This window comes from Vanacampus margaritifer, chromosome 18, assembly GCF_051991255.1.
Source record: "Vanacampus margaritifer isolate UIUO_Vmar chromosome 18, RoL_Vmar_1.0, whole genome shotgun sequence".
Lineage (NCBI taxonomy): Eukaryota > Metazoa > Chordata > Actinopteri > Syngnathiformes > Syngnathidae > Vanacampus > Vanacampus margaritifer.
Genome location: NC_135449.1, coordinates 12,809,155 through 12,835,482, shown reverse-complemented (window position 1 = coordinate 12,835,482; position 26,328 = coordinate 12,809,155). Strand labels below are relative to the sequence as shown.

Sequence of the window (26,328 nt, the reverse complement as noted above, 5' to 3'; positions counted from 1 at the left end):
CATATTTAATTTTTGTATTTATATGTTAATTTTATCAAAATTGGCTATATCCCCTTGTGGGGAAAAATATGTTGGAGAATAATCACGGGTTTGTGTATTAACTGCTTGAACCACGGTTGTGCTTCTTGACGTCAAAGACATGTGAGATAATTTCTTCAATCAAGACGTAACTGTCTCCTTTGATGTAATTGCATTCACTGTTGTTACGTTCTTTCATCTTAAATATGTTATTTCCTTTTAAATATCGTCTTCTTTAACTGACAGTAAAATTTGGGAATGACTCTCAAAAATACAACAATCCCCACAGGTCTTGAACGCAGCATTTGTACTACTTCCTCCAGTCTCGCGCAAACTCACATCGTTGTAGAATGCGGATTTCCATGCTAACTCGACGAGCTAGCCTCTTTTGCTAAAAACAAGCTTGTTGTTGGGACTTTCCTGAGAGTTAAAATGTCTAAAACGCACCCGCCACCCCCGTTATCTTCAGCGGGGATGACTACCGGGGGGCATTCGTCGTCCTCTTCGTCTTCATCCGGTGGGGGCTCGACATCTCCCGCAACCGTGTTGAACGTTCAACCCGAAAAACCTCAACACTACACGTACGTAATGTTAGCCTATTAGCGCATAAGCTAGCTAAATGTACACAAACTCACGTGCAATCGGGTTCCCATACTGTAAACAATCGGTTGTGTAATTTGGAAAATTGTTCCTAAATACGAGACTCTTTTGACTTAAACCAGGTCTGCAAATCATTATGAAATAGCGATTAACTTGCTTAACATCAATTTGTAGGTAAATTATTAGAATTTAATGCAACATGAAATTGTAAGGATTTAGGCTACAAGGAGAGCAGAAATTAGTCTACATAGGTAGGGAATTGAGGAAAGATATATGTATTGTTAGATCATGAATGGTAGCTTTCTAAACATGAATTTCTATCTTGTTTGATTCGCTCTTTTTCAGCTATCTAAAGGAGTTCAGAACGGAGCAGTGCCCCCTGTTTGTACAACATAAATGTACACAACACCGGCCTTTTTCCTGTTTCCACTGGCATTTCCTAAACCAGCGGCGCCGCAGGCCCATGCGCAAGCGAGACGGGACATTCAACTACAGTCCAGATGTTTACTGTACCAAATATGACGAGGGAACCGGAACTTGTCCTGATGGCGATGAGTAAGAGGGAAACGAGTACATGTTGTTTAGTGGTCCATAACTGGACAAAATATTCGATTAACTATTCTAGAGTTTTAGGAATATAATGTTATGTATATGTTTCATTCCAAATAGTTTTCACTTTCCATACTCCGAAAAGATCCTTTATCAAACATTGATCTACGCTATCTGCCGATCCATCTGTGAGCTATTTAGGATATAAAGTACTGTAGTAATTGAGGACAATAGTAAAAAGATGTGAAATTACCATCTGAACGTTGCTCGTCACTCTTCAAATCATTGTAACGATGGTGATTACAGAAGAAGAATGTAAATGCAAGGAAACTACATTGTTCTTAAGAGATGCTAATGAACCACCTTTTTTAGTTCTAGTGTGAGACCCAAACAATTGATTTATATATTTTTAACAATTCATCCACCATCTCACATCAAATGTGACACATTTTTTATTTTTCCAATCCAATGACATCTTAGTGGTTGCCTGCTTGATCAAATAGCTTAGTAGTTTACCCTCTAACATTTAATTTTTCTCTGCCATACTTAAAACTACTGATGGACAAATGAAGCTTCATGAAAGCTTCATGAAGCACTTGTGATATCTTTTGACTCCTCTAGATGGTTATCTTGATTTAAAGATGCAGTGAAAATGTAATCACTTCTATTGCTCTGGCTTTTATATTTAAACCAAGAGCACCATCTAGAGGAGTGAAAAGATATCACACGTGTTTCATGAAGCTTCATTTTCCTATCACTACTTCATACTAATGTTCCTACATTTGCAACCACATTTTGAATGCAAATTTTTGTGCCCTCCAGATGTGCATTTCTACACCGGACAGCCGGGGACACGGAACGAAGGTATCACCTCCGCTACTATAAGACGGGATCTTGCATTCACGAAACGGACACAAAAGGCCACTGCAGCAAGAACGGTTGCCATTGTGCCTTTGCGCACGGCTCACACGACTTGCGCAGCCCTGTGTATGATGTGAGGTGTGGAAAATTACCTTCAAGTTTAAATAATTGTAAGATACAGGGGTTTCTTTACGTTGCATATTTTCACAGAGAGATGCAAGCTACTGAGTGCCAAGGTGGCACGGGACCCTCAGAAGGAACTGGAGGAGATGGACAGTCGGGCCAGGCGGCGAGTACGGCCCTCATAGAGAAGATTTTGAGTGAGGAACCACGCTGGCAAGGTACGTTTTAACATGTCTGCTGTAGCACACATTTCTGACTGCGAGCAGCACTTGGGGGCTTTTAAGCAGTTGGCCAGTACTAGTTTTTAGTTTGATTTAGGGCTGGGGTTAAAAAAAAATCAACCAAATCTGGAACCAATATTCTATGTTTACTTTCCACTATATTAGATTCATTTTGCAAATGAATGAAAATTACCAGCAAAACAACTTATCATGGCTTGCTCCAAAGCACTTCTACATGGCAGTGATTGCGTTGGACTGTAACGTACCGTGAAGTTTTTATTGTGGTAAATGTGTATGAAAAATGAATAAGGTCCAGGCGAGCGTGACAGTCGCTGCTGGATCATTTTAAAAGAAATAAGTCCTCCCGTTCGCTGGCAGTGGAGCAGCCATTAACGGCCGTGAGAGGCACTTGTTTGTGAACGAGACAAGGCGCTGGTTTATATGAAAAATGATTTGACCTGGTGTGTTTGTTTCGTAACAACGATGTTCATGGGTCAATGTGACCTGCTCTAATTTTTAATCATCAAAAAGTCACATAACGCAAGGCAAAGCAATTTAAAAAATGGAGGCCAGCAGTGTAAGTTGAATCCATTTATTTAAATTCTATTGTTTTCCAAACGGGTCAATTTGACCCGCAACTTATAACGTTCATTATTATGTATAGAGGCGTCCTTATCACTGGGCTTGAGTGGGTTGTTTTGGAACAACCAAGAGCAAAATCTCATTGGAAATCTGTGTGATGTGTTGGAACAGGCTGGGTGTGATTAGCGATAGACCGGTTATCGGCCGGCCCGATTATCGATGCCGATATTTAGCATTTTGAGGAATACCGGCATCGGCCATTTTTACAAATCTGAAGACCGATAAAGCTGTTATCTCTCTGAGCGGCAAATGTTTGTGAACTTGGTGAATTTTGTGTTTTCTTCAGGGTTGGTAAAATGTTGCAAAAGGTTGCAAAGATGGTCACAGACTATTTTTAGTCGTCACAAACTGGTTTTCTTGTCACAAAGAAATTTTCAACATGTTCTGACAAATGTTTCCTGTTTGTGAACATCTTTTGAAACATTTGACGAACACTAACGAGAACCCAAAATTTTGCTATGTTCGCAAGCACGGCGATTTAGAGCGAAACTGGGTTCATTTTGTGGAAATTTTTATCTATATATTTATTTAAAATTTCACTTAACTTTATAAGAGATGCTGCTTTTTGGTTCTGTTAAAATTAAAGCAAAAATAAGTGAAAGTTTAACATTTCAGTTATGTTAAAATTTTGGAAAACATTTTACTATAGAGAAGTATTTACTTTTTGTTAGAATTTTGAAACAAAGCTGCCTATTTGCTGTATTTTAAATTAAAAGAATATGTTGAAAATTTCAAAAAGTTGTTTTTACAAACGTGCTTAATTTTTTTAATTTATTTTACTGCAAAAGAATATTGGCTCCAAACAGTTATCGGCCTAATAACCGGTATGCCCTGAAAAAACATATCGGTCTATCACTACACAAGATGCCCTTGCAAGCTGAGTTATTTGGAGTGTAATTGCAGTGAAGTATACACAAATATTGCTAAATCAAAATGTGTTGTTGACTTGCTACGCAAAAAAAATGAATGAGAATCCTGGTATTAAAGCGTCTTCTGTAACATGTGTGACAAAACAATTCTGTTGTTCTTTACGTGTACATATGGAATTATGGAATATACTAAGTCAAATTTATATATATATATATATATATATATATATATATATATATATATATATATATATATATATTTATATATATATATATATATATATATATTTATATATATATATATATATATATATATATATATATATATATATATATATATATATATATATATCTATATATATATATATATATATATATATATATATATATATATATATCTATTTATATATATATATATATATATATCTATTTATATATATATATATATATATATATTTATATATATATATGTATATATATGTATATATATTGTGTGTGCATCATGGACCCAGCCTCATTGTCCTTATTCCTTGTTTTCTCAGATAACCACTATGTGTTGTCGCACTACAAGACAGAACTGTGCAAAAAACCGCCTCGCTTGTGTCGCCAAGGTTACGCCTGTCCGTATTACCATAACAGCAAAGACAGGCGGCGCAGCCCACATAAGCACAAATACAGGTGTGCCATCATTCAACACCAAACGATGACTTTTCTTAGTCGACGCTCTGCTACGCTGCTAAATGATGCTACTTGCTCTTCCGCCCCACAGAGCTTTGCCTTGTCCGGCCGTGAAACTGAGCGAGGAGTGGGGTGATCCGAGCAAGTGTGAGTGCGCAGAGGGATGCCAGTACTGCCACACGAGAACAGAACAACAGTTCCATCCTGAGGTGCGTCTCCAAATCCCAACTGACCGACAGGAAAAGCCGGAACGTTTGACGACGGCGGCGTTGATTTGTTTCCACAGATCTACAAGTCCACCAGGTGTAACGACATGCAGCAGTGTGGCAGCTGTCCCAGAGGACCCTTTTGTGCTTTTGCTCATGTTGAAAGTAAGTCACCACCACACATGACACAGTGGTTTTAAAAAAAAATCTAATCTTTTTTTCGTTTAAAAAAAAACACTCCAGAAGCATTTGTCTTCGAGGAGTCATTCTCCTCCCCCAGATCCCCCCCACCTCTCCGTCCCCCAGATCTGACCTCCGCAGAGGAGTTTGCAGACTCAAGAGGGCACAATAAGGGGCTGGGTCAGGTCGCTGAGCCCTTCTCGCCCCCAGCCGGGTCACACGTTGCTGAGCAAGGCCTGCTGGGTAACGTGCTAAGTCTGTGTGAGGACATGAGGGGAGCGGCTGAGCCTTTGTCTCCTTGGGCGGGCGAGAGAGGGTACGGCAGGGCGCCTGGATTTGAGAGGGAGGATCAGGTGAGATGAAGGAAAAGTGGGCAGCGTGGCATGCACGAGTGGGATGATGGCATCTTTTCATCTTGCAGGCTAAGCAACGGAGTTTTTCTTTAGAGCATCGCAGCAGAGAAGTGGCATCGGCACAAAGCAGTAGACAGGTAGAATTTGTCTGTGACGTTACTTGATAATAATATTTTTGTACAGTGCCTTGCGAAAGTGTCAGCCCCGTGAACTTTAGCCTGGATCTGCCTGTTGTGTTCCTTGGTCTTCATGAATTCTTTTAACAGACCTCTGAGAGCATCACAGAGCAGGTGCATTCATACTGAGACTAGATTACACACAAGTGGACTCGATGTAGCACCATCAGTCATTTAGGATAACATTGGATCATTCAGAAATCATCGGGGAACTTGTGGAGTCGGTTGGCTGCACTTAGAGAAAAGGGGGTATATCATTTTGCACGCCTTTTTCAGTTATTTATGTATTGTTGTATTAATTGTGTTTCACTTCATTATTGTGTCCCACTTCGTGTTGATTCTTCACAAAAAAAAAAAAATGTATCTTTGAAGTTTGAAATGTGGCAAAAGGTCACAGAGTTCATACTTTCACAAGGCATTGTATTTTATAGGATACCGCGTTTTCTCAGAGCGATACCAGTACAAGTACTCAACTCTTGAGTATTGACCGATACAGCAACAAGTACCGGTACCACTGGTACTTTTGAAACATTACATTTCCCCATAAAAGCAATGACAGATAGTTTTAAAGAAAGACATATACATCCTAAAATAGCATTTTTCCTTGAATTTGCATGAAATTAATGCATATAATAATTAATCAATTTTCTATTCTTCTAATGTCTAAATCCTGAAAATGGCCACAAAAGGGATACTGTTATCGGCAGCCATCATGAGAACCAATACTTTTAAATAAGGCCAAATCGGTATCGGCCCAATTCTGGTATCTGGTATCTTGTTGCCTTTTTATGATCAACAACCACAAATTAGAAGAATATAAAATTGCCATTAATTTCATGCAATGTTAAGGAACTGCTATATTGGGATGTATAGGTTTTTTCTTAATTTTATGTATCAAAAGGACTATTGGTATTGGTATCGGTGACTACTCGAGTTGAGTACTGGTATCGGCCTGGAAAAGAAAGTCACGTTAGTCCACATCTTTTTTTCCAAATGTGACATTCTACCTTCTTCAGGATCTGCTGGTGTTTCTGCCAGTAGGCAGCCCATTAAGTCTGTCATCCAGCATCCCCTCCAGTCTGGCTGCAACCCCACCCAGCCCCGCCCCCCTCGGACCCCCCGGGACCAGCATCGCATCAGGCATGAATGCCAACGCTTTGCCCTTCTACCCCACCAGTGAGACGGTGGAGTCTGTTGTTGGTATGTCACGATGAACTGATTCATCCTGAGGGGGGTGCGTTTGAAGATTTTTCAAATTATTGTGCTGCTCTGATGTTGCAGAGTCGGCGTTGGATGATCTTGACCTGAATGATTTTGGTGCATCAGCGTTGGAGAGTAGTTCAAGTCTGCCGCGGGTGGGAGTTAGGCTAGGTAATTGTGTAACATCTTCGGAAAAAAAAGTTTAAAATCAGCATGTGTTCATCAACAATATGCTCTCCCTTTTGTTTTCTTGCTTTTCTAGGAGGTAACCGGCTCCAGAGTTCTGCCCCAGTCAACATCCCAGGATCTTTTAGCACACCTGCCCCTTTTAGCTCTCCTTCACCATCCCCTCCAATCAGGCCACGTGCCTCCCCGTTCTTCTCCGCTCAGCTGTCCCAACCTGGCCAACAAGACGGCCCCTTCCTGGGCACGTCCCATAACTCCTTAGGTGTGTGGAAACGTCACCTCACACCTCATACGAGAGAGAATGCGAATGTGATGAACACGCCAGCGTTTCATCTCTGCTTTGTAGGTCTCAACGGTATGAGCAGTAACATCTGGGAGCACTTCCCCTCAGGCCAGGGGAGCCCCGGCACACCCCCAGCCCTGATGCCCTCAGGCCCCTGTGCGGAGACGTCCAGGCTCAAGCAGGAGCTGGAGGAGGCTCACAGGGCGCTGAAGCAGTGGGGACACAACTGGAGACACACAGCTCAGGTAGGTCGAAGGGCATCGAAGGTTGCATTTGTTGATTGCGTCTAAGGCGATACCAGTCATCTTTTTTTTTCTTCTGTATTATGAGCCACCAGAGTATCAATAGCACTATTGTTGTCGGTTTCAGGATAAACTTAGTAGCCTTCTAGTTGCATATGAGATGGATAACTTTTTTTGAACTAAAACAAACTTTTTGGTGACCCAAGACTTTTGTACAATATTAGATAACATTTATAAAATGTTCAGTAGTGTTTAAAAATGTTAAAACGCTTTGTTTTCAAAAGTGTTTAAAAATGTTCAAAGAAATGAATTAACACAAGTATTCTAATTAATATTGTAATTTTTTAAAGCTTTCTGAATAAAAAAAAACTGACATTTAGCTGTCATCGTTGTTTTTTTTGTTTTTGTTTTTTACTTATGTCCAGGTTTTGACCATAGTTCTATAGATTGAAGATGTTTGATATCGATACCAGTGTAAGTACTCAACAATAAAAAAATAAAATAAAATAAATTGTAGTTTTTTTTTAAGTGCTTAAAAATGTTCAAAATGTATTTATCGAAAGTAGGTTAATTAACTCATTTGCTCCCAAAAACGTATAATACTATTTCCATGGTCCCAAAAACATATTTATATGTTTTTTATGTTTTTTTTTTTTTAATGCTATAGCTTACAGAAGGCTTTGATGCCGTCTCTGAACTGAAGAGAATGCTAGCTAGCACCTGAGGCTAAAGCCAAACTGTGGCAGCATTTTTACTTCCTACACCTGGATTTGCCACCTCAGATTAAAAGCATATCACAAAAATAAGTGTTTTGGGGAAAGCTGGAATCGAATAATGATACTTTAATTCATTTCAAATGTCCTACCTATGGTCTACACTGTCCCGCAGTCGTGGGCCTCACTGAAAGCCGACGCCGAGGAGTCACGCGCCCACGCGGGGCGCTTGGCAGTGGAGACCGAGAGAACCAGGCAGGCTGAGGAGGAAGCTCAGAGAGAATCGTCTCTCCTGGAGGAGGCGATGGAGACCCTGAAGAGCGGAGACAACCCCCATCTATCTTTACACCAACTCCAGATGTTACACAGACTTCCCTTGGAATCCGTCCTCAGTCTACAGGCGCAACTCTGCAGCTGCTTACAAACTGTAGAACAGGTAATGAGTTTTGTAAATAACGATCGGCATCATGTAATGTATTTTTGGATTGTATGTCATATTCCTTTGCTAAAAGGAGTTTGTGCGTTGTCTGAAGGTGGTGTACAAGAAGCAGAGGCAGTGTTGTGTGTCGTGTGGAGAGCAGGGTTCCGTCTCTCTGCCCTGCGGCCACGGACTTCATTGCGAGAGCTGCTCCACCTCCACAGAGTGCCCTCTCTGTCCTGAACAAACACTGGAGCAGAAGCAGAAGCAGCTCTCCTGACCCTTCGGACCAGTTGAACCATCACACATAACACACATATTGAAGATTCCACCTGATCACACGACCACCAGCCATGGATCTTTGACGCCATTCCAGACTTTGTCCAGGTTCTATATATTTTTTTTACTCTTTATTCCTGACAGACGATGGGTAATTAGAATCATATTTCTAGTATTACCAATGAGAAGACCAGTATATTTGAATGGATATCGCTCATGACCAGCAACACTGTTCTTTACACTTACGGTAGTCCAAAAGTGTGACGGTTAAAACATCAATTAGCATATTTGCATTTGTCTGCTTCAAAAGGATATGTGGCCCCGACAACAGGTACTGTCCAATTAGGAAACAATGCTTATTTGCTTGTCACTGGCATAGAAGTTTATTATGAGGTGCTCAGCGTAGTGATGGGAAAACGAAGCTTCATGAAGCACTTGCAATGTTTTTTTTTACTACTTTTGGTGCTCTTGGTTTAAATATAGACTAGTGCAATGGAAATTGATTAAATTTCCACTGCATCTTTAAGCCAAAAGTGCCATCTAGAGGAGGAAAAAAATATCACAAGTGTTTCATTTGTCCATCACAATTAAAATAACGTAATAAAAAAATAATGCAGCCAGATTGCACTGTATTGTATTTGCTAACAAATTGTATAACTTCTTGATGACATACACTTTTATACATTTTTGACATAATTTCTTCCAAATTGTCTTTTTAAATGATTACCAAACTGTCCAACCGGATGGATGAATAAGCAATCAAGTTTAACCAAATCATGAGTGTTAGTAATGTGATTTCATCTCATCCATATCAATTGTACAGTATATAGCTGCAGCCAAAGGGGGCCAATATACGAGTTAGTGCTGGTTTAGGTTAGACTGAATTTGTTGTTTTCATACTTATTTTTTAGCAAAACAGTATTGAAACATGCTAATAGGAAAAAATGTATTTAATAAAAAAATGTAATGAACTACAACAGGCAGCCTCAAAGCACTCAGGTTTCTCTCAGGAGGAATGCATATGAACACAATCAACCTAAATTTACATGTGTAGTCTTTCAAATTAAATTTTTTATTTCATAACTATTCACGTGTCTCAATTTATTACATTTTTCTTCACACCTGCCATTTTTTCTGAGACAACTTATCTTTGCTGACATTTCATTGTAGTCTAACGTTTTGTATAATGACATTATACTTTATTGCACTGATTAGAAAAAGCATCAGGAAATGGAAACTCATCCCATCCCAGTGTTTCATTCTGAATGGATTTAGTTCATTAAAGCAAATTGTATATTTTTCGATGAAAAAAATGTGTGGATGTGTTATGGTTGACTTCGCTCCTTGGACTGTTTCTCTCTTTGTCTTCTTCTCTTCACAAAGGCTTGTATATCTCGCTCACCTTTCTGGGACTCCAGCAACTTAAGGATGTTGTTTTCTGGGAACACACATGCATGTTAAAGAACGGCACATAACATTATTTCACATTTTGGCACATCATACCATTAAGTTTTGGATGCATCAGAGGGAGACGTATTTGGGCAGGGGGGGCATCAGGTTGAAAACCCGGTCCGTCTTTTTCTTCCCCTCCTCTTGCTACTCCAGGAATATCTTTAAGGGACAGGAAGGCTTCACCTTCAAAGTCGTCTGTTCTCAAGGTATGATGATCCAGAACCGTCACTACCAGGCAAGCCCCTGGAGCCTGGCACTGATCCAATCCGACCAGGCTGTCGTGTGATGGAGACAGGTGGTGAGATAAAGGCCATTGGTGAGAATTTTAAGACGTAAGAACTTACAACTCAAAGGCCTCATCGAACAGAGGATTACGATCGCAGCTTTTTATCTGAGTGCAGCAAGGTTCTACGAGAGGGAAGGTGTGGTAAGGCTCCAGGCACAACTGCACGTACGGATCACTTAAACCTGGAAGATAATGCATCAATATTTTCATTATGATACTATGCTAGAAAAGCATTGTGAAATATCTTTATGGGGGCTTTACGAATGAGCTGCCAACAGAACTGCTAAGGTTAGGTCATAATCAATAATTCTCACGTGGGCATGCCAGCCATTTTTGAAAATTTAAAAAATGTCGATACCCACATGATATTTTGTTCAATAATTATATATACACAAAATCCGCCAAATGACAGGATGGACTCTCTCCTTTATGCCTTTTCCGTTCTTTTATAATCAACAGCAGAAAAATGTAGGTTGCACAAAATGTTTCACACAGACTCTCAAACTGTGTTTATTTCGTTTACAATGGGGCAATGATGCCATCTACTGGTGGCTGTGCATCAGTAAAGTTGTTTCCAAGTTTGAAATTTACAGTGGAGCATAAATCAGATTCTCCCCCACCTGGCACCGTTGAAAAAAACTGAATGTAATTGGCAAATATACTTGTCAATTATATTCAGTTTTTTTTTCCATTGGCAAGTATATTTGTCAATGGCAGTGAATGGGTTTTAATTAAAGAGAGACTGTGATTACACACGTTACCTTATGGTCATTTCTAATGCAAGAAATTAATGATGGACTAGACCGGGGATGGGCAACTGGCGGCCCCCAAAAACACATAAGTGGCCCCTTGATTTAATAAATAAACAAACTAATAGCACAAAAAAAAAGTTCATGGGAAACAATTTTGAATCCATGGGTGCCAAACCGTGAGTTGGCCGTGCAGGGATCCACTATAGTTTTAATTTGTAAAATCACTCTTCACCACTAGATGGCAGACAAGGCTAAGTTCCTATACTACAATTTACGTTGTCCTAATAATTTCTTCCATATTTGGAATGATATGCAGGACAAACAGTGCCTCAATAATATTAAAATTTTGAATGAGATTTTGTGAAAAAAAGTGATTTTTTTTGTGCCATCCTTGAATGATCATTTTCATGCAACAGAGCTCTTCACAGTATGTGGTTATTTTGTTGTTTCAACCCATTTGTTGTTGGGTTAGGATAGTAGATCTTTTATACATATATTAAGAAATGTATTATCAAAAATAAAAGAACATATTTTGCAAGTATGTACATATTTTGTCCATTCTTAAAATGGCATTTTTGTCATACATTTGTTTAAGAAGTATGTGGCCTATATGTGATGTGGCCCCTCAGTAATACTGACGAAAAATTGTGGCCCCCTCCCACATTCAAGTTGCCCATCCCCTGGCCGAGACTTTAACATGTGGGTCGTAACGTTTCTGTTCAGTTTCACCGTTGGAGTCCATTGGTAGGAGGTTGACTGCGTTCAGCACTTCAACTCTGAGTTTTTGGTCTGATCTCCTGTAGGAGGTGAGAAGGGTGACGGCGCCGTATTTCTCACCGGCAATCACTCTCTATGAGATACGAGAGAAAGGCGGGAAATAATATGAAAGAAAGCACGTTTAAACAGAAATATGACAGCATCTCACCTGCTCCCATATTTTCCCTTCGAGGTACTTGTCCACAAGTTGGCTACTGCTCAGAGAGTGATGAGTCAGGTAGGCTTTGAGAGTCTGTGACCAAAAGAAGTGATAGTTCGGTCTGGGCTGTGTTTGAATAACCACCAAGTCGACTTTCTCATCACCTTGTACTCATCAGAGTGGAGTATTTTCAATGGAAGGCCATTACCCTCACCGTGGAAGCATTGTTCCAGGCACTGAAATTAATATCACAAGCAGCTACTGTAAATCAACACTTTTTTAAAAATGACCTTTTGCACGTAGACTGACCTGCAGTGTGTACAGCAGCCTGCGACAGAACACCATGAGCCACTCTTGCTGGGAATGCTCCGCGGCCATCTGGTGGATGATCTTCACCGAGTTGTTCCACAAGGGAGTAAGAAGACTGCATGGAGAGATAGATGAATTTGCGTCATATTCGATTCACCAACAACATTCTCACGGGGCTCGCCATCATCACCTGTTGAAGTTCTCTTGAACCAAGTTTTCATTCATGTAGTGCAACTCTTTTTCCAGATAGCGCATGAGAGGGCTTGCCGCCTATATTAGATGAGGTTTAAATAACAAAGACGTGCAGTATTGTAATTGTGGTAAACAAAGTACTGTTCTTACGTCTTCTGTGGATTTGGAGGGAATGCGCTTCCTGGTTGACATTCCTCTGACGTGAGTCTCTATGTCTGTATTCAACTGGAAAGACAGAAGAAAAGATGTTGGCACATTGAAAAACACTGAGTGTGATACTACTGTCAGGTTCAGTCAACCTAGAACATTTAATAAACAATAGACAAGGAAGGAAGACAAGAGACTTCTTTTTACTCGAGAGAACGGACAGAGATGTGCTCAGTTACAATCGGAGGCACATTCCGCTGGGCCCCCTCTTTTATTGGGGTAGTCACTAGTTACATAGCCGTTGCTGCTCTAAAGGTGAGGGGGCGCACAGCAGCAACCATCACGGATATGAGTCATTGTGCAGATAATAATACAGATGTGTCTTTTTTCGGCGCTGAAGGTTTCAACAGTTCATCCGCAAAGTGTTTTAGCCGCTATCTTGTGATAAGGCAGCTGCAGGAGCATCCCACGGGGGCTTTGCTCTCTTCACAGATAACTCCAACTCACATCATTCAAAACAAGGTCATACCGCTGAATAAATGCTTGCAATACTATAAGAGTAAATCTGGGATAACATATGTAGATTTATTCTAACAACTACACACCTTTTTGCTGAGCGTGTCCAAAGCGGAGCGGATCTCTCGGCCGAGGATGCCCTGAGCTTGCTGCACCTGCGACGGCAACGTGTTGTGGAACTGACTTTCCCCGATAACGTGTTTGGTGCGCTCCCGAAGGCCTGTCCAGTTCAGCTGCGTGGGAAGCCGCGCCAGGACAGAGCGCAGGTATTCCAGGTCGTTGACCACAACACACAGCTATTGAAGGAAGAAGAAGATTTGAGATTGGCTATATTCAAAGAACACGTGCTCATTTTTTTCTTGAAACAAGACGCCGTCATTCACCATGTTAATGGCGCTTCCGTGGTCTGAGTTCTCTGAGAGCATCCTGACTCTGGCTTTCAAACTGTGGCAGTAGGTTACCACAATCTTACAAACATCCTGCACACACAGGGAAAAAAAATTACACTTTGATCAACATTCTAATAATCGTACAATCCGTCCAAGAACCACGGAAAATGACAATGACTGACAATGACCAATTGTACCAATGTGAAATAAAAAATTAAAAGTACATACCTCAGTGATTTTGACCATGAGCATAAACGCCTCTTCAGGGTCAGGCCAGGACATTTGCTCCCACAAATCGCACACAGGCTGGATACAACCCACCAGGTCCACTGCTGAGGAGCTGTGTTTAATGGGCACTGCACCTGAATGCATGGGCTGTAGCTGGAAGTCATATTTAATTTAAGTGTATCATGATGCAGCTCCCTGTGTAAACACAAACACATGTAACGCACGGAAACACGAGTGGTACCTTGTCGACCTTTACGGCCCTTTCTACTCTGTCCATAGTGGTGTTGAACATCTGGTTGAGCCAATAAGGCTGAGCCTCTCTGAAGCTCACGTGAAAGTTTGTCAGCTTCAGTAAACCCCTAAAATGAAACATTAACTTATATGCAAATTATACAGTACAGTATTTGATTGCAAACTTACAGTACTTTGTAATGAAACTACAAGATCTACATCAATTTAACAGTTAAACGAACCTATATTTTACTATCCATCTATCCATCTACCTAATCGCTAAAGCTAGCTAGCTAGTTAGCTTTGTTTAGCTGTTACATTGATTTAAATCTCGTTTTGTTGGTTCTGTCTGTCTGTCTATCTATGAACCAACAAAACATGATTAAAACTAAACAAAACAAATCTATTTTTATATTTTCTAGACTAAGCTACGTATCTACCTAACTAGTTTAGCTACCTAACTAGCTTAGATAGATAGATAGTGATAGATATTATAGCATTTTTAATTTCTTCATTTCATATATTAACCATTGTTATACATTATTAACACTTTAATTCTTTATTAACCATGTTGAAATGTTTTATAGAGGTAGAGTAGTGTTGCACTCAGTATAATTTGACCTTAAGCTGGGACATACTATTTAGTCTAAAAAAGTTCCTTCTCAGCGTTTTGTGCGAAAACACATTTGGTCCTTGAGAACAGAATCTGTTTTGAACACCCACACCTGACTCTGTTTTCGCCATCGCTCATGGAAAATACCCAGAGAGTATGTTTTGTCTACAAATGAAAGAGAGGAGGTCTTTTTAACTATAAGAAACCGTTGTGCACGCGGAAGAGCTACATTTGACGCTCTGAATCCCACCTGTTTAAATGATGAATTAGAGGCAGTTATTTGTCCAGAGATTCTCTGTTTTTTATTAAATCATTTTTGCAAAGGTGTATTTTTCTTGCATTAAATCTATCTTCATTTTTGGAACACGCAAAGAGGACAAAATAATTGTATTCCTCTTTCAATAGATAGATAGATAGACAGACAGATGAACCAACAAAACAAGATATAAATCAATGTAACAGCTAAATAAAGTTATTTTTATATTTCCTAAGCTTTCTGTTTACTCACTAGATAGATAGATAGAAAATGTCTTTGTAAATGCACCTTTTGTGACTGAGAGAAAGTCATACTGCTACATTGATGGATGCTAAAAATTGCATTTATTGAGCAAAGTGAGTCCGTGGCCTGAATAATAGCAATTCCGTAGTCTGACGGACCTTTTCTGTAAGAAGGCCTTGTCTTTGTGGATGGCCTGCAGGCTCAGGTAAACGGGAAACAGGCTGTTGGCTAGACTCTGATCAATGTGCCCCTCCATTTGAGACAAGGTTTCTCTCACTTCTGCAGCAAGCTAAGGAAACGAGAACAGTCAGTGAAGTAACATTAAATGAAGCCAACATCTCCAACTTACCAGAAAATCCAACTTCTCGTAGACTGCAGTAAACACGTCCACTTGTACTGCACTATATGATTGACAAAGAAGCATGTTTTGTTTCAACAGTGATCGACTATTAACTGCATTAAAATGTATGCATATCCACAAAATACTTAAAATCATTTGTACACACCTGACAAATGTTCTATTCCAGACATCCTTGTTGAGTTTTATGTCGTCCCGTACTTCGGCAATCAACCTGGACAAGGCGTTAATGATCTCTGAAGGCTCCTGTGCGAGGGGTAAAAAAAAGAAGAAGAGAGAGACACACAGCAACATAATCTATTGAGCTCTAACACAAGAAATATGTATTTTAAAACATAGTATTCTGATTTTAGTTGATACTCAAATTAAACAGCTTCATTGCTGTTAAATAAAAACAATGTGATGTACTATTTACCTTGGTCATTGGCTGGTGCAAACCTTTTTTGTTGGTAAACCACTCCTGTGTACCTGTCTATCATATAAAAAAATAAAATTCACATAATAATAATAATAATAATAATTGTCTACATATGAATGACATCACTCGTATTGTTGCAGACCTGTACCGCATCCGCTACTTCATCATGAAGTTCAAAATCAGCTGGGTTCATTTTCTGAAATGCCTTTGTCTTGCAGATCTGAACTAAGATCCTGGAATGAAATGGAAAAACGTGCATTTATTGAATGTTCCGTATTTATGGTTATGCACAGAGCTCACCTGAGCAACGTGTGTAATTTGGGAGTGGCACTTGACGTTGGGGGGAAGACATCTCTGTATTTCGACACGAGATGGAGTCCGTAATGAAGGAAACCGTGAAGAGAGTCGCCAAGTTCTTGTTTCTGTTTATATCACGCAATTAACACTTTTGTATTTAACGAGACATTTACAAATGAATTTGAAAAACCAAGCAAGAATAACTGTGTATATTTAGCAGCTTTGCTACCTGTTGGTGTGGCAGCTCCTGTTGATGCCACTGGTACTCCACACAAGTGAGCTGTTTTAACAGCAAAGAGGAGTCCACCTCGATGCTTTGGTAAAGTTTACTGTAAGCCAACCACTTCCTGTCATGGGGACACACAATTTAAAAATAACTGTAAGGAGAAACTGGTGATTCTCTCTCAATATTACTACAATATCCTGTCTTCACATTTCATCATTTTAGTGCGCCAGTGATCCAGCCAAGACTTCTTTTTAAAGCTAAAATGACACTATATTGATTCTGTTATACTCTTGGTGATAATATCAGAGTGCTGCTTACGCCAGATCTTGCAGAAAAGGTGAGAGGTCAGTCTGTGTCGCATAATGCTCCAGGAGAGTCTGAGCCTCACCACACAATTCCCCGTTCCACGGAGCGGAACTCTAAAAGCAACGGAACAAGATGTGGCAGCATATTTACAGTAACAACTGCCATGGTGTAATTTTGAAAGAGAACCGAGAGAGGCCTTTTACCTTTTGCTTGGAAATGTAAGACAGAACAAACTGTTGCAGGATTCCGCAGTAGTTGATGTAAACGTTTCGACCTGGACTTAGTGTGTCATCTCTCTGCCAGACACATGATACAACACAAAGTATTGCCGCTTCTTATTATTTATCTCCACAAAGAATCACATTGTTTAGAGCCTAAACATGAACGAAAACAAGTACTAGAAAAAAAAAAGCCCTATCCCAGTACGTTGGACCTAAGGCTACAAAAATTAGCAGCCGCGTGTAGCACCCTCAGACGTACAAAAAAGTCTTGGTCGCTATATCCTACAATGTACAGTGAGTGAGCTATGAGTACTTGAATGCACAATTTACTGGGGTAACGCTGTTGCCGTGGCGATGGGGTGTTCACAAAGATGAATTGTGCTGTTTTTGAGGGTCTAAACCTGGGCATTCATCACAGTATGATGGAAGCAGGGCATAACATTTTGGTCCCAACAGGAAGTCCGCCATTTTTATTTTACACTCACAGAAATATTTCAAGCCTAACTTAAGATTTATTTATTTTTTTTAATTATATTTTTTATAATTTATTATTTTATAGTTATTTTTTTATTTCTTGTATTTTTACATGACAAATTCCTTTTTTATTTATTTTTTATTTAAACACAAACTTACCAAATAAACCTTAAGCCTAATAAAGCCTATTTATTTGGAATGCATTATGCTCAGATTTATGTATTTAGTATCAATACAGTATCTTTTTACCCTAAATTAATAATAATGAGAGTATTTATTTAAAATACATCAATTATATTGTTTGAATTGCATAATAATCAGGTTACCTATACACGATAAATATACTGCTAAGTGACAAAAACTTATGTCCATTTTTCTTCTTCATTTTTTAAATTTGTTTATGTTTTGGAGATGAAAATGACTGCAGACATCCCAAAAACAACAGAAAAAAAATTACAAAAAAAAGAGTCAGTATACTTTTTTAATACTAAATATATAAACCTGAGGATTATGCATTTCAAATGAATAAGCTTAATTAGACTAATGAAATGTATTACATAAGGTTTATTTGGTAGTTTGTTTTAACTCTTTCACCGCCAATGACGTTAAAAGACGTCATTCAATTTTTTATTTTTTTATTTTTGAAACGGGTGGAGGAAAGCCTTCGCCAGCTGTGGTGAAAGTTTCAAGCAGATCTAGTTAGCCTAATGACTATTTTTGGCCCCTAGATGGCAGCAATGACTCTCTTTCGGCAAGATTGGGCAGGCGTCAGTAGAAGACGTGAGGCGGAGCTAGAGGGGACAATGGCTGGGGAAGGGAAGAGAACATGGCGACCGGTTGCAAGCAGCTCACGCTCGAGCAGTTTTTTTCAAAGACGAAAAGCATCGACCAACGCTAAAGAGCACATTGATGACGACGATGATCATCATCAATGATGATGATGGTGACTCCGAGGTTGGAAGCATTGACGCGGCAGTAGAAGACGTGAGGCGGAGCTAGATGGCTGAAGAAGCGAACAATGGCGACCGGTTGCAAGCAGCTCACACTTGGGAATTTTTTTCAAAGACGAAAGGCATCGACAAACGCTAAAGAGCACATTGATGACGACGATGATCATCATCGATGATGATGATGGTGACGCCGAGGTTGACGCCTAAGTTGGAAGCGCTGACGCGGCGGCTATGACGACGTCATAAAGGTTCACGGGCTAGCGATGCTAACACCGGAAAACGCGGAGCACAACCGAGCACGCTCAGGCGGACGTTCAATCGGACGACGAAGAGTGCCCCGAGTCCAATGCATATTCATCGGAGGAGTGGGTACATTCTGCTACTTGCTATTCCCCGGAAAAAAAGGCCGTCAAGAAAGTGTAACGTCGAAAGGGACAATCGCAGTGAAACTACTCTGTTGTGCAAATTCTGCTCCCTCTCCTTGCACACAGGGGAGTGTTACAAAAAGAAAAACTGTATTTGAAACATCCACATAATTGTAAATAGTACCACAGTTGCACACATTTGTAAATAGTTTGCGAAATTGTTTTGTCAAATTGTTACACTGTTGAATGGAAATAAACGTATTTTGCAATCTAAAAACACTTTTTCATTGTTGGTGGTAAGTGTTTTACAGAAGTAAAGCACTGTTTAGGTGTTTGTGGCATCATTCATGGACAAAAAGAAGCGTACAATTCACTAGAGTGCATGAAATAACATCGTTTCACAAAAAGCTCTTTTTCTCCGCTTTTTGTTTCAAAACAGAGCATTTCGGTGAAACTAACCATTTTCTATTGTTGATTACTGAAGAACGGAATAAGGTAGAAACAAACTTTTTTTTCTGATGAAAGATGAGAGTTCAATCTTTCATTTGGTAGTATGTGTGTTTCCATAGTCCAAACACAACATTTTCTGTGGACCTTGAAAGATCAGTCAAAATGCTTAAATCGGCCGGCACTGGCGACATCCCGTTTCTGAAAACGTCTGGCAGTGAAAGAGTTAAAATGCTCTATTCAAAAAAAATTGTCATGTAAAAAAAATTATTTGAAATATTTTAATGAGTGTACTTTGGAATTTTGTATCATTTTCGGGCTTTTATAAATGTCATATTTTAACCAACTCATCCTAGAGAATATATCTGATCGTCTTGGAAATTTTGTGTGTTTCATCTAAAGGTGTTTAAGATGAAAGGTTATTGAAATCTTTACATTTCATGGCACGCTGTTGCCGTGGCGATGCAACATACACCAATGTGCAAGAATCCCGACACATGGCCAGGGCTTGCCGTATAATCAACAAAATTAACAGTAGTCCATTTCTACACTACACTTATTTGATTATGGGCAAATTAATGGACGAACTAACTCCAAGGTTGTGATCTCCAACAACCGGGTTACTCACATGTGCCTGAGCTGTAAAATGCAATAGGCAAGGGCACCAATGAAGTACCCTGGATACCAAGATGCATTCTTACCGCTTTAAGGGTAAACTTGAGGTTGAGGTGACATTGGCCTCGGTCTGGGTACGTCTCTGTTCTTGGCTCCAGAATGTACCAGTTGTCCTCAGTACAATAAAGATCCTGAAATGAGATTCTGGAAAATTAGTTTTAGTTTTAGATAGTGTTGATGCAAAAACAAGTCGGAAAACATTACCGACCTGTAGTTTGATGACAACTTTCCCCAAAAAGTCATCGGTCCCTTTCTCCTTTTTAACCTCCTTAATAATTCTGTACAAGCAAATAAGCAACAGTTTTTTCAAATGTTCTGGTGTGATTAGCAAACTGAACATGCTACCTGCTTAAGCTAGACAAATTGCTTGTAAACTCCTCCAGTTTCTGAGTGAGGGACACCTCCTCATCTTTATCCCTGCAACAAGGATGAGGTGAGTATCATTCTAAAGTGAACAAAGAGGAATGAAGGATTGTTGTTTTTTTCATACCACATCTCAAGGTGGAAGCTGGCACCCACGATGTCTTCAAACTCCCTGAATAATAAAACAAGGTTACACAAGAACAAGCTGATCCGATTAAGCATTGCATTTAAGTCTCACATTATAAATGTTTCGTTCCAAATTGGGTTGAGGGTCTGCTTCTTGATGTCGGTCTGATAAATCTTATCAGCAGACACGGCGTCCTTGACCACATATTTAGAGGCTTTGGCCCTGGAACGACGGGTGCGCCTCTCTTCTTCATCCTCCAGGATGGTCAGCAAGCAGTATGGGTCACTTAAACCTAGCCAACAAGAAGTTAGCATTATTTCGTGCAGTTTGATATCAAACTGAGACACAAGAAGAACAATGTTATTATTATTAGTTATACTAAGTATCTAATTGGTTGCTTCAATGAAGTGGACTACGTACGTACTGGTAAACGTCTAAACTAGTTGTTCTACGTATATAGAACTTTTTAACCTAATTATGTTTACTTAATTCTGCCTGTTAGCGAGAGCCACCACATCGTGATAACTTACATTGATGTTTCTGCATTTGGCAATTTATTATTATATTATATTATTAGTATGGGATTTTTTTTAATAGGTTTTAGGTGAACTAATGAATACACACACACTCGCACGCACGCACGCACGCACGCACGTACACACACACGCACATACACATACTCACCCACATACAAAAAAAAAATATATATATATATATTTTAAAAAAAAAGGAGAGCAATGATGACATGTCAAATCGAATGAACAATACTGAGCTCTCCAAGAAAAAATAAATAAAAAAAATTAACTAGTTGTTCTTAACCTGGTTTGGGTTTGAGTCAGCCAAAGACATCATACATGTGCACTTTTAACCCGTCTTCATCCATCTTGTAAAATATAATTAACAAAGTAAGTGTCTGTATCTGTTTCTGATAGCAGCCCGGGTTATGTAAATTACAAACTGTAAATTGTCCTTAGGTGTGAATATGAACGTAAGTAGTGATGGGGAAAATGAAGCTTCATGAAACACTTGCAATATTTTTTACTCCTCTAGATGGCGCGCTTGGTTTGAATATTAAGGCTAGTGACATGGAAAGTGATTAAATTTCCAATGCATCTTAAAATTAAGAGTGCCATCTAGAGGAGTCAAAAAATATCACAAGTGCTTCATGAAGCTTCATTTGTCCGTCACTACATAAGTGCAAATGGATTGTTCGTTTATATAAGCACTGTGACCCAAATGAGGACTAGTGCAACAGAAATTGGATGGATGGATGTTTGCCCTTGCGTTGACCTTTGTTTAATAATCTGTTAACAAAAAAACGTGAGCGGCCGTGTGAACTCACCACTAACATCTTTTCCCAGGATTCCCTTGGCTTCCTTTACGGTGGCCATCAAGCAGTAGACAGGTGGCTGTAAGATGCAAACAGTCTACTTACTTGAACTTGAAATGAACAAGTGAAACTTTATGGCAGTGTTGGGAAAACGAAGCTTCATGAAGCACTATATATATTTTTTTTTACTCTTGATGCTCTTGGTTTACATATAAAAGCTAGTGCTACGGAAACTGATAAAAATTTTCATTGCATCTTTAAACCAAGAGTGCCATCTAGAGGAGGAAAACATATCACAAGTGCTTTATGAAGCTTCATTTGTCCAACACTCCTTTTTTCTGGAATTTCTCACCTGTGAATTCTGTACTTTCTCCATCAAAGAGTTGTGTTCAGATTCTGTCATTGTGAGTGCCTAGTAGAAAAGTTCATTTTTATATAATAGTTTTTAGCCCCCTGTGCAACATCCACTACTAGAAAAAAAAATTGGTTTATTCAGCTTTTTGGTGAAATTTCAAAATGTGCAGTAATGTTTACAACACTTCACCTGAAAGCCAGTTTTATGCAAGTTATTTTGAGTAGTGCAATGATGGCAAGTATGACTTGAAGGTGATCACCTCTTTGATGTACTGGTGAAGTTGGCTATCTGCAAAGACCTCAGTTGATGCAGATTTTCCCACCTTGTGTGCAATTGTGTACAACAACTCCTTATACAGGGGTTTCAGCTTTAAATAGAAGCAAAGGAAGATATTATTAAAAGTATCAAACATTACAATGTGAGTGATGAGATGACATACCTCCATCTCTTTGAGGTGATGGGCTTTATCTTCTGGATTTTCCTCATCTTTAAAATCCTGAATAGAAACAAGCACATAAGAGCCACTGCTTACAGTAATAGTGGGTTTAGAAAATGACCATGTTCTCACGTTCCGTTTAGGTTTTGAGTGTGCTCACCCTCCTGTATCGGATTCTTCTTGTCTGGCCCAGTTTGCGCGCATGGCCCGGAGAATACTAACAAGGAAAAGATCATAAAACACGGCTTTGGAATTGTAGAATAGATATTGCACAGTGTTGTTGCAAGGTACAACAAATTTGCAATACCTGCTTGATTCTTGATGAGCCAAGGTTCTGGAAAGTAGATCATAAAAAGGACTATTCAAAAACAGGGCGTAATAATTATTGCTGTATTTATGTTTAAACGTGATGTTCAACAAGCAGGTGGCAAATCCAAGTAAACATCCTGCCACAGTTTGGCTTTAGCCCCAGGTACTAGCTAGCTAGCTAGCTCCTATGGTGCTCGTTTACCTGCTAGGGAGCTAGCTAGCTAGCATCAATGACTAACGCCAAAATGTGGCAGGTTTTTTACTTTCTGGACCTGGATTTGACACCTCTGTCAACAAGAATAACTTTTGATCACTTAATTATAGTACCTGTTACAACCTTCCTCTTTTTGCAGATTGTGAAAATGAAACTGAGGCAACAATGAGGTAATAATATTCAATGCAGGGAAAGACATGTCAAGTAACAAGATTTTTTTTTTTTAATGGAGTATGAACAGTACAGCTTGATAAGTGCTATTAAGACATGTGAAACCCTCAAAGGACAAATAATCAAACTGTGAAAATATTTATTTTCTGTTGTACTGAAATAGACTGCTTAAGTTCCGCTCTGTATCATCTGATCCAAGCTCACAATTGTGATTCATATCAGCAATGCTCAAAATAGTCATTTGGCATTCGTCACTCCCTTGTAAGCGCCTACATTTGACTTTTAAAATCGTTGTACCTACTGTATCATATACACAGATTGATTGCAGATGTTGGACTGCAAGACAAATATTACAGAGTGTGTCTAATAACATGGCCAATTCTCGCTCAAACCAACTAATTTTCGAACAAAATGCTACATTGAAAAACTAAGTCTAATGTTAAACACAAGTTGAATTTAGTTAAATGTTTTACTTTTTCGTTTCTAGGGTGAAAATGCCATCCACAAACAATGAAATGGCATTTTGTGTGTTAGAAAGGGTCAAACAAGGTCATTTTCAAAGAAATTCTATAAAAATACACCAACTACATAAGAGGTTTGCAAAAATTCCAAATGGGATGTCAAACCTGAAATTGCATGCGCAGGTTACAAAATTCATATCAATTTAAATTGGTTGTTAAAATTTTTATATATTTTTTTACTTAGTAACTCAGATATTCATATTTCAATCTGTCAAATTTTGAGAAACACACAGCATTTTTACACCTTTTTTTTTTTCAAACATATACATACATATAGGCTTCTGTATATATTCTACAGTGCCACATTTTGTACAAAAAAAGAAATGTTATTTATGAATGACAATTTTAAAAAAGTCTTGGAAAATTGTAATCCTTCATATCGCTTATAAGAAAATGACAAGTGATTATCACTATTCCACCGTTCATTGAAGAAACAGGGACTTGACTGCATTTTTTGACCAACCCCGATGTACAGCCCTTACTTGTTCAGGTGTTTTGAGTCGATGGTCCACTGAGCTGGTAGTCTCCCTTTGAGTTGACATAATGTCCCTGTCTGATAAACTGCCAGTGTGCCTGCTTGTGTGAACAACGCTGCACGCGCAACGTTTTTGACAAAACTGCCACACAGGAAGTCATCACTTCCTGTAAAATGAGGTAGCGCATATGATTGTGACTCAACATACACTACCCTAGATTGTACCTGAATGTGTGAACGTTTTAAAACGACCTTATACTCCTGAAAACACAAACCAAGGAACATTTCCAACTCTTTTTAAGACCCACTTGTGTGAACAACACAAACAAACTCATCAAACTAGTCAAAACACAGCATTCTGATTGACATTGGATTTGTGGAATAGGAATTAACCTCCTCACGTTCCGATTTTTATTCACATCAGGAGGCGGCCATTTTGCCATTTGCTGTCGACTGAAAATGACATCACAGTTTGGTCATGTGACATTCCCAAAATGAGCCCCATCAGTTTTGAGGATGGGTGCAAGACTAATTTAAAATGATGGGATTACCTATATTAATTATAGTAGTGAGATTATAAATTAATTGAAATCTTATGTCATTATGTGTGAGACATTTTTCCCACATGTAAAGGGATAATCATGTTTTACATGAATTATTAACCTCTTCAATAAACGAATTATTAAGGATTTAGACCAGGTTAAAAAAAAAAATCTATAATCTTGTTTTTCTAAATTATCTGCAGACTTGCAGTATTTTTTTTCTTGCCAATGATTACTTCATTACAAAATCTTCGGTGACTTTAATATCAAAGAACCTAAAATGAACCTTTAAAATGACAAAACACACAAATTTACAACTTATCCAATATAAAATTATTCACAGAACATACATTACTCAATATATGATGAAGAAAATGGGACTCTCAGACTCCGAAATTTGTCTCCAATGTTTACAAACCACTACAGACACTTATGTTCATGCTTTATGGTTATGTACTCTGGTTATGTATTTCTGGACTAAAGTCTTAGAAAAACTTTCCGCTATTTTGGACTGTAGGATACCTTTATCTCCAAACTTGTGTTTGCTAGGTGACCTAACAACAGCTGACTTACCACATAAACAATTTCAATCTACACTTGTAGCCCTTACTATCGCAAAAAAAACAATTCTTGTTAACTGGAAAAATAAGCAAACTCTGAATATCGACCAATGGTCTAACCTCCTCATAAATCACATTTTAATGGAGAAAATATCTGCCTCAAATAAAAACCAAATATCAAAATTTATAGAAACATGGTCTACGTATATAGAATTTTTTAACCTAATTCTGGTTACTTAATTCTGTCTGTTAGCGAGAGCCACTACATCGTGATAACTTACATTGATGTTTCTGCATTTGGCAATTTATTATTATATTATATTATTAGTATGGGATTTTTTTTAATAGGTTTTAGGTGAACTAATGAATACACACACACTCGCACGCACGCACGCACGCACACACACACACGCACATACACATACTCACCCACATACAAAAAACAAAAACAACAACAAAAAATATATATATATATAAAAATATTTTTTTTATTATTATTTAAAAAAAAGGAGCGCAATGATGATGTTAAATCGAATGAACAATACTGAGCTTTCCTGAGGAAAAAAAATAATAAAATATATCAAAGAACCTATGTTGTTATGCGCAGTATACACTGCTAAGTGTCAGAAACACTGCAGACAAAAATATTTGTACAGTACTTTGTGCTCGTTTTTTGTATTAAAGGTTTCGGAATAGCAGTCCGTGACCGTAGTAGTAAAATAATAATAATAACAATACCAATAATAATAATATTTTTTTTTTTGGGGGGGGGGGGGGGGGGGTTGGGGTCCAAAATTACTCCGATTTTATTTATTTTTTTATTGAATGCAATGTGGTACCGACTTGTGAGTGACGTGTTAT

At 38.7% G+C, this 26,328-nt stretch overlaps 2 protein-coding genes across 2 annotated transcripts; one reads left to right on the top strand and one right to left on the bottom strand.

The window, feature by feature from the left end:
* The first annotated feature begins 39 nt into the window (after positions 1–39).
* Positions 40–9,883, top strand: unk (unk zinc finger). Its single transcript, XM_077550199.1, has 15 exons — positions 40–599; positions 964–1,173; positions 1,990–2,166; positions 2,239–2,369; positions 4,426–4,561; positions 4,653–4,770; positions 4,848–4,932; positions 5,011–5,300; positions 5,369–5,437; positions 6,493–6,676; positions 6,758–6,847; positions 6,939–7,124; positions 7,209–7,390; positions 8,276–8,536; positions 8,634–9,883. The coding sequence occupies exons 1-15, from the start codon at positions 451–453 to the stop codon at positions 8,796–8,798; spliced, it is 2,433 nt and encodes an 810-aa protein (XP_077406325.1). The 5' UTR covers positions 40–450; the 3' UTR covers positions 8,799–9,883.
* unc13d (unc-13 homolog D (C. elegans)) lies at positions 9,763–24,471 on the bottom strand. The gene is made up of 34 exons (XM_077550198.1): positions 24,373–24,471; positions 22,983–23,009; positions 22,836–22,892; positions 22,679–22,735; positions 22,499–22,606; positions 22,237–22,296; positions 21,897–21,963; positions 20,666–20,846; positions 20,555–20,599; positions 20,410–20,481; positions 20,273–20,342; positions 20,091–20,195; positions 17,136–17,228; positions 16,945–17,045; positions 16,630–16,747; positions 16,404–16,525; positions 16,246–16,336; positions 16,101–16,157; positions 15,834–15,931; positions 15,677–15,728; positions 15,486–15,616; positions 14,226–14,343; positions 13,985–14,137; positions 13,751–13,846; positions 13,457–13,663; positions 12,855–12,929; positions 12,703–12,782; positions 12,513–12,627; positions 12,368–12,439; positions 12,213–12,296; positions 12,017–12,137; positions 10,594–10,717; positions 10,301–10,524; positions 9,763–10,235 (listed from the first exon to the last, which is right to left on the bottom strand). Exons 1-34 carry the CDS (start codon positions 24,430–24,432, stop codon positions 10,123–10,125), a joined length of 3,354 nt encoding a protein of 1,117 aa, XP_077406324.1. The 5' UTR covers positions 24,433–24,471; the 3' UTR covers positions 9,763–10,122.
* Between the last annotated feature and the right edge of the window lie 1,857 nt (positions 24,472–26,328).

Bases quoted from the DNA above. Each gene is read 5' to 3' on its own strand.
- unk (XM_077550199.1), top strand. From the start codon at position 451: ATGTCTAAAACGCACCCGCCACCCCCGTTATCTTCAGCGGGGATGACT. The intron at 1,174-1,989 runs GTAAGAGGGAAA...TGTGCCCTCCAG, and splicing joins ACTTGTCCTGATGGCGATGA to ATGTGCATTTCTACACCGGA. The intron at 4,771-4,847 runs GTGCGTCTCCAA...TTGTTTCCACAG, and splicing joins AACAACAGTTCCATCCTGAG to ATCTACAAGTCCACCAGGTG.
- unc13d (XM_077550198.1), bottom strand. From the start codon at position 24,432: ATGTCAACTCAAAGGGAGACTACCAGCTCAGTGGACCATCGACTCAAA. The intron at 12,297-12,367 runs GTGATGAGAAAG...TTTTGGTCACAG, and splicing joins TCCACTCTGATGAGTACAAG to ACTCTCAAAGCCTACCTGAC. The intron at 12,138-12,212 runs GTGAGATGCTGT...CGTATCTCATAG, and splicing joins AAGGGAAAATATGGGAGCAG to AGAGTGATTGCCGGTGAGAA.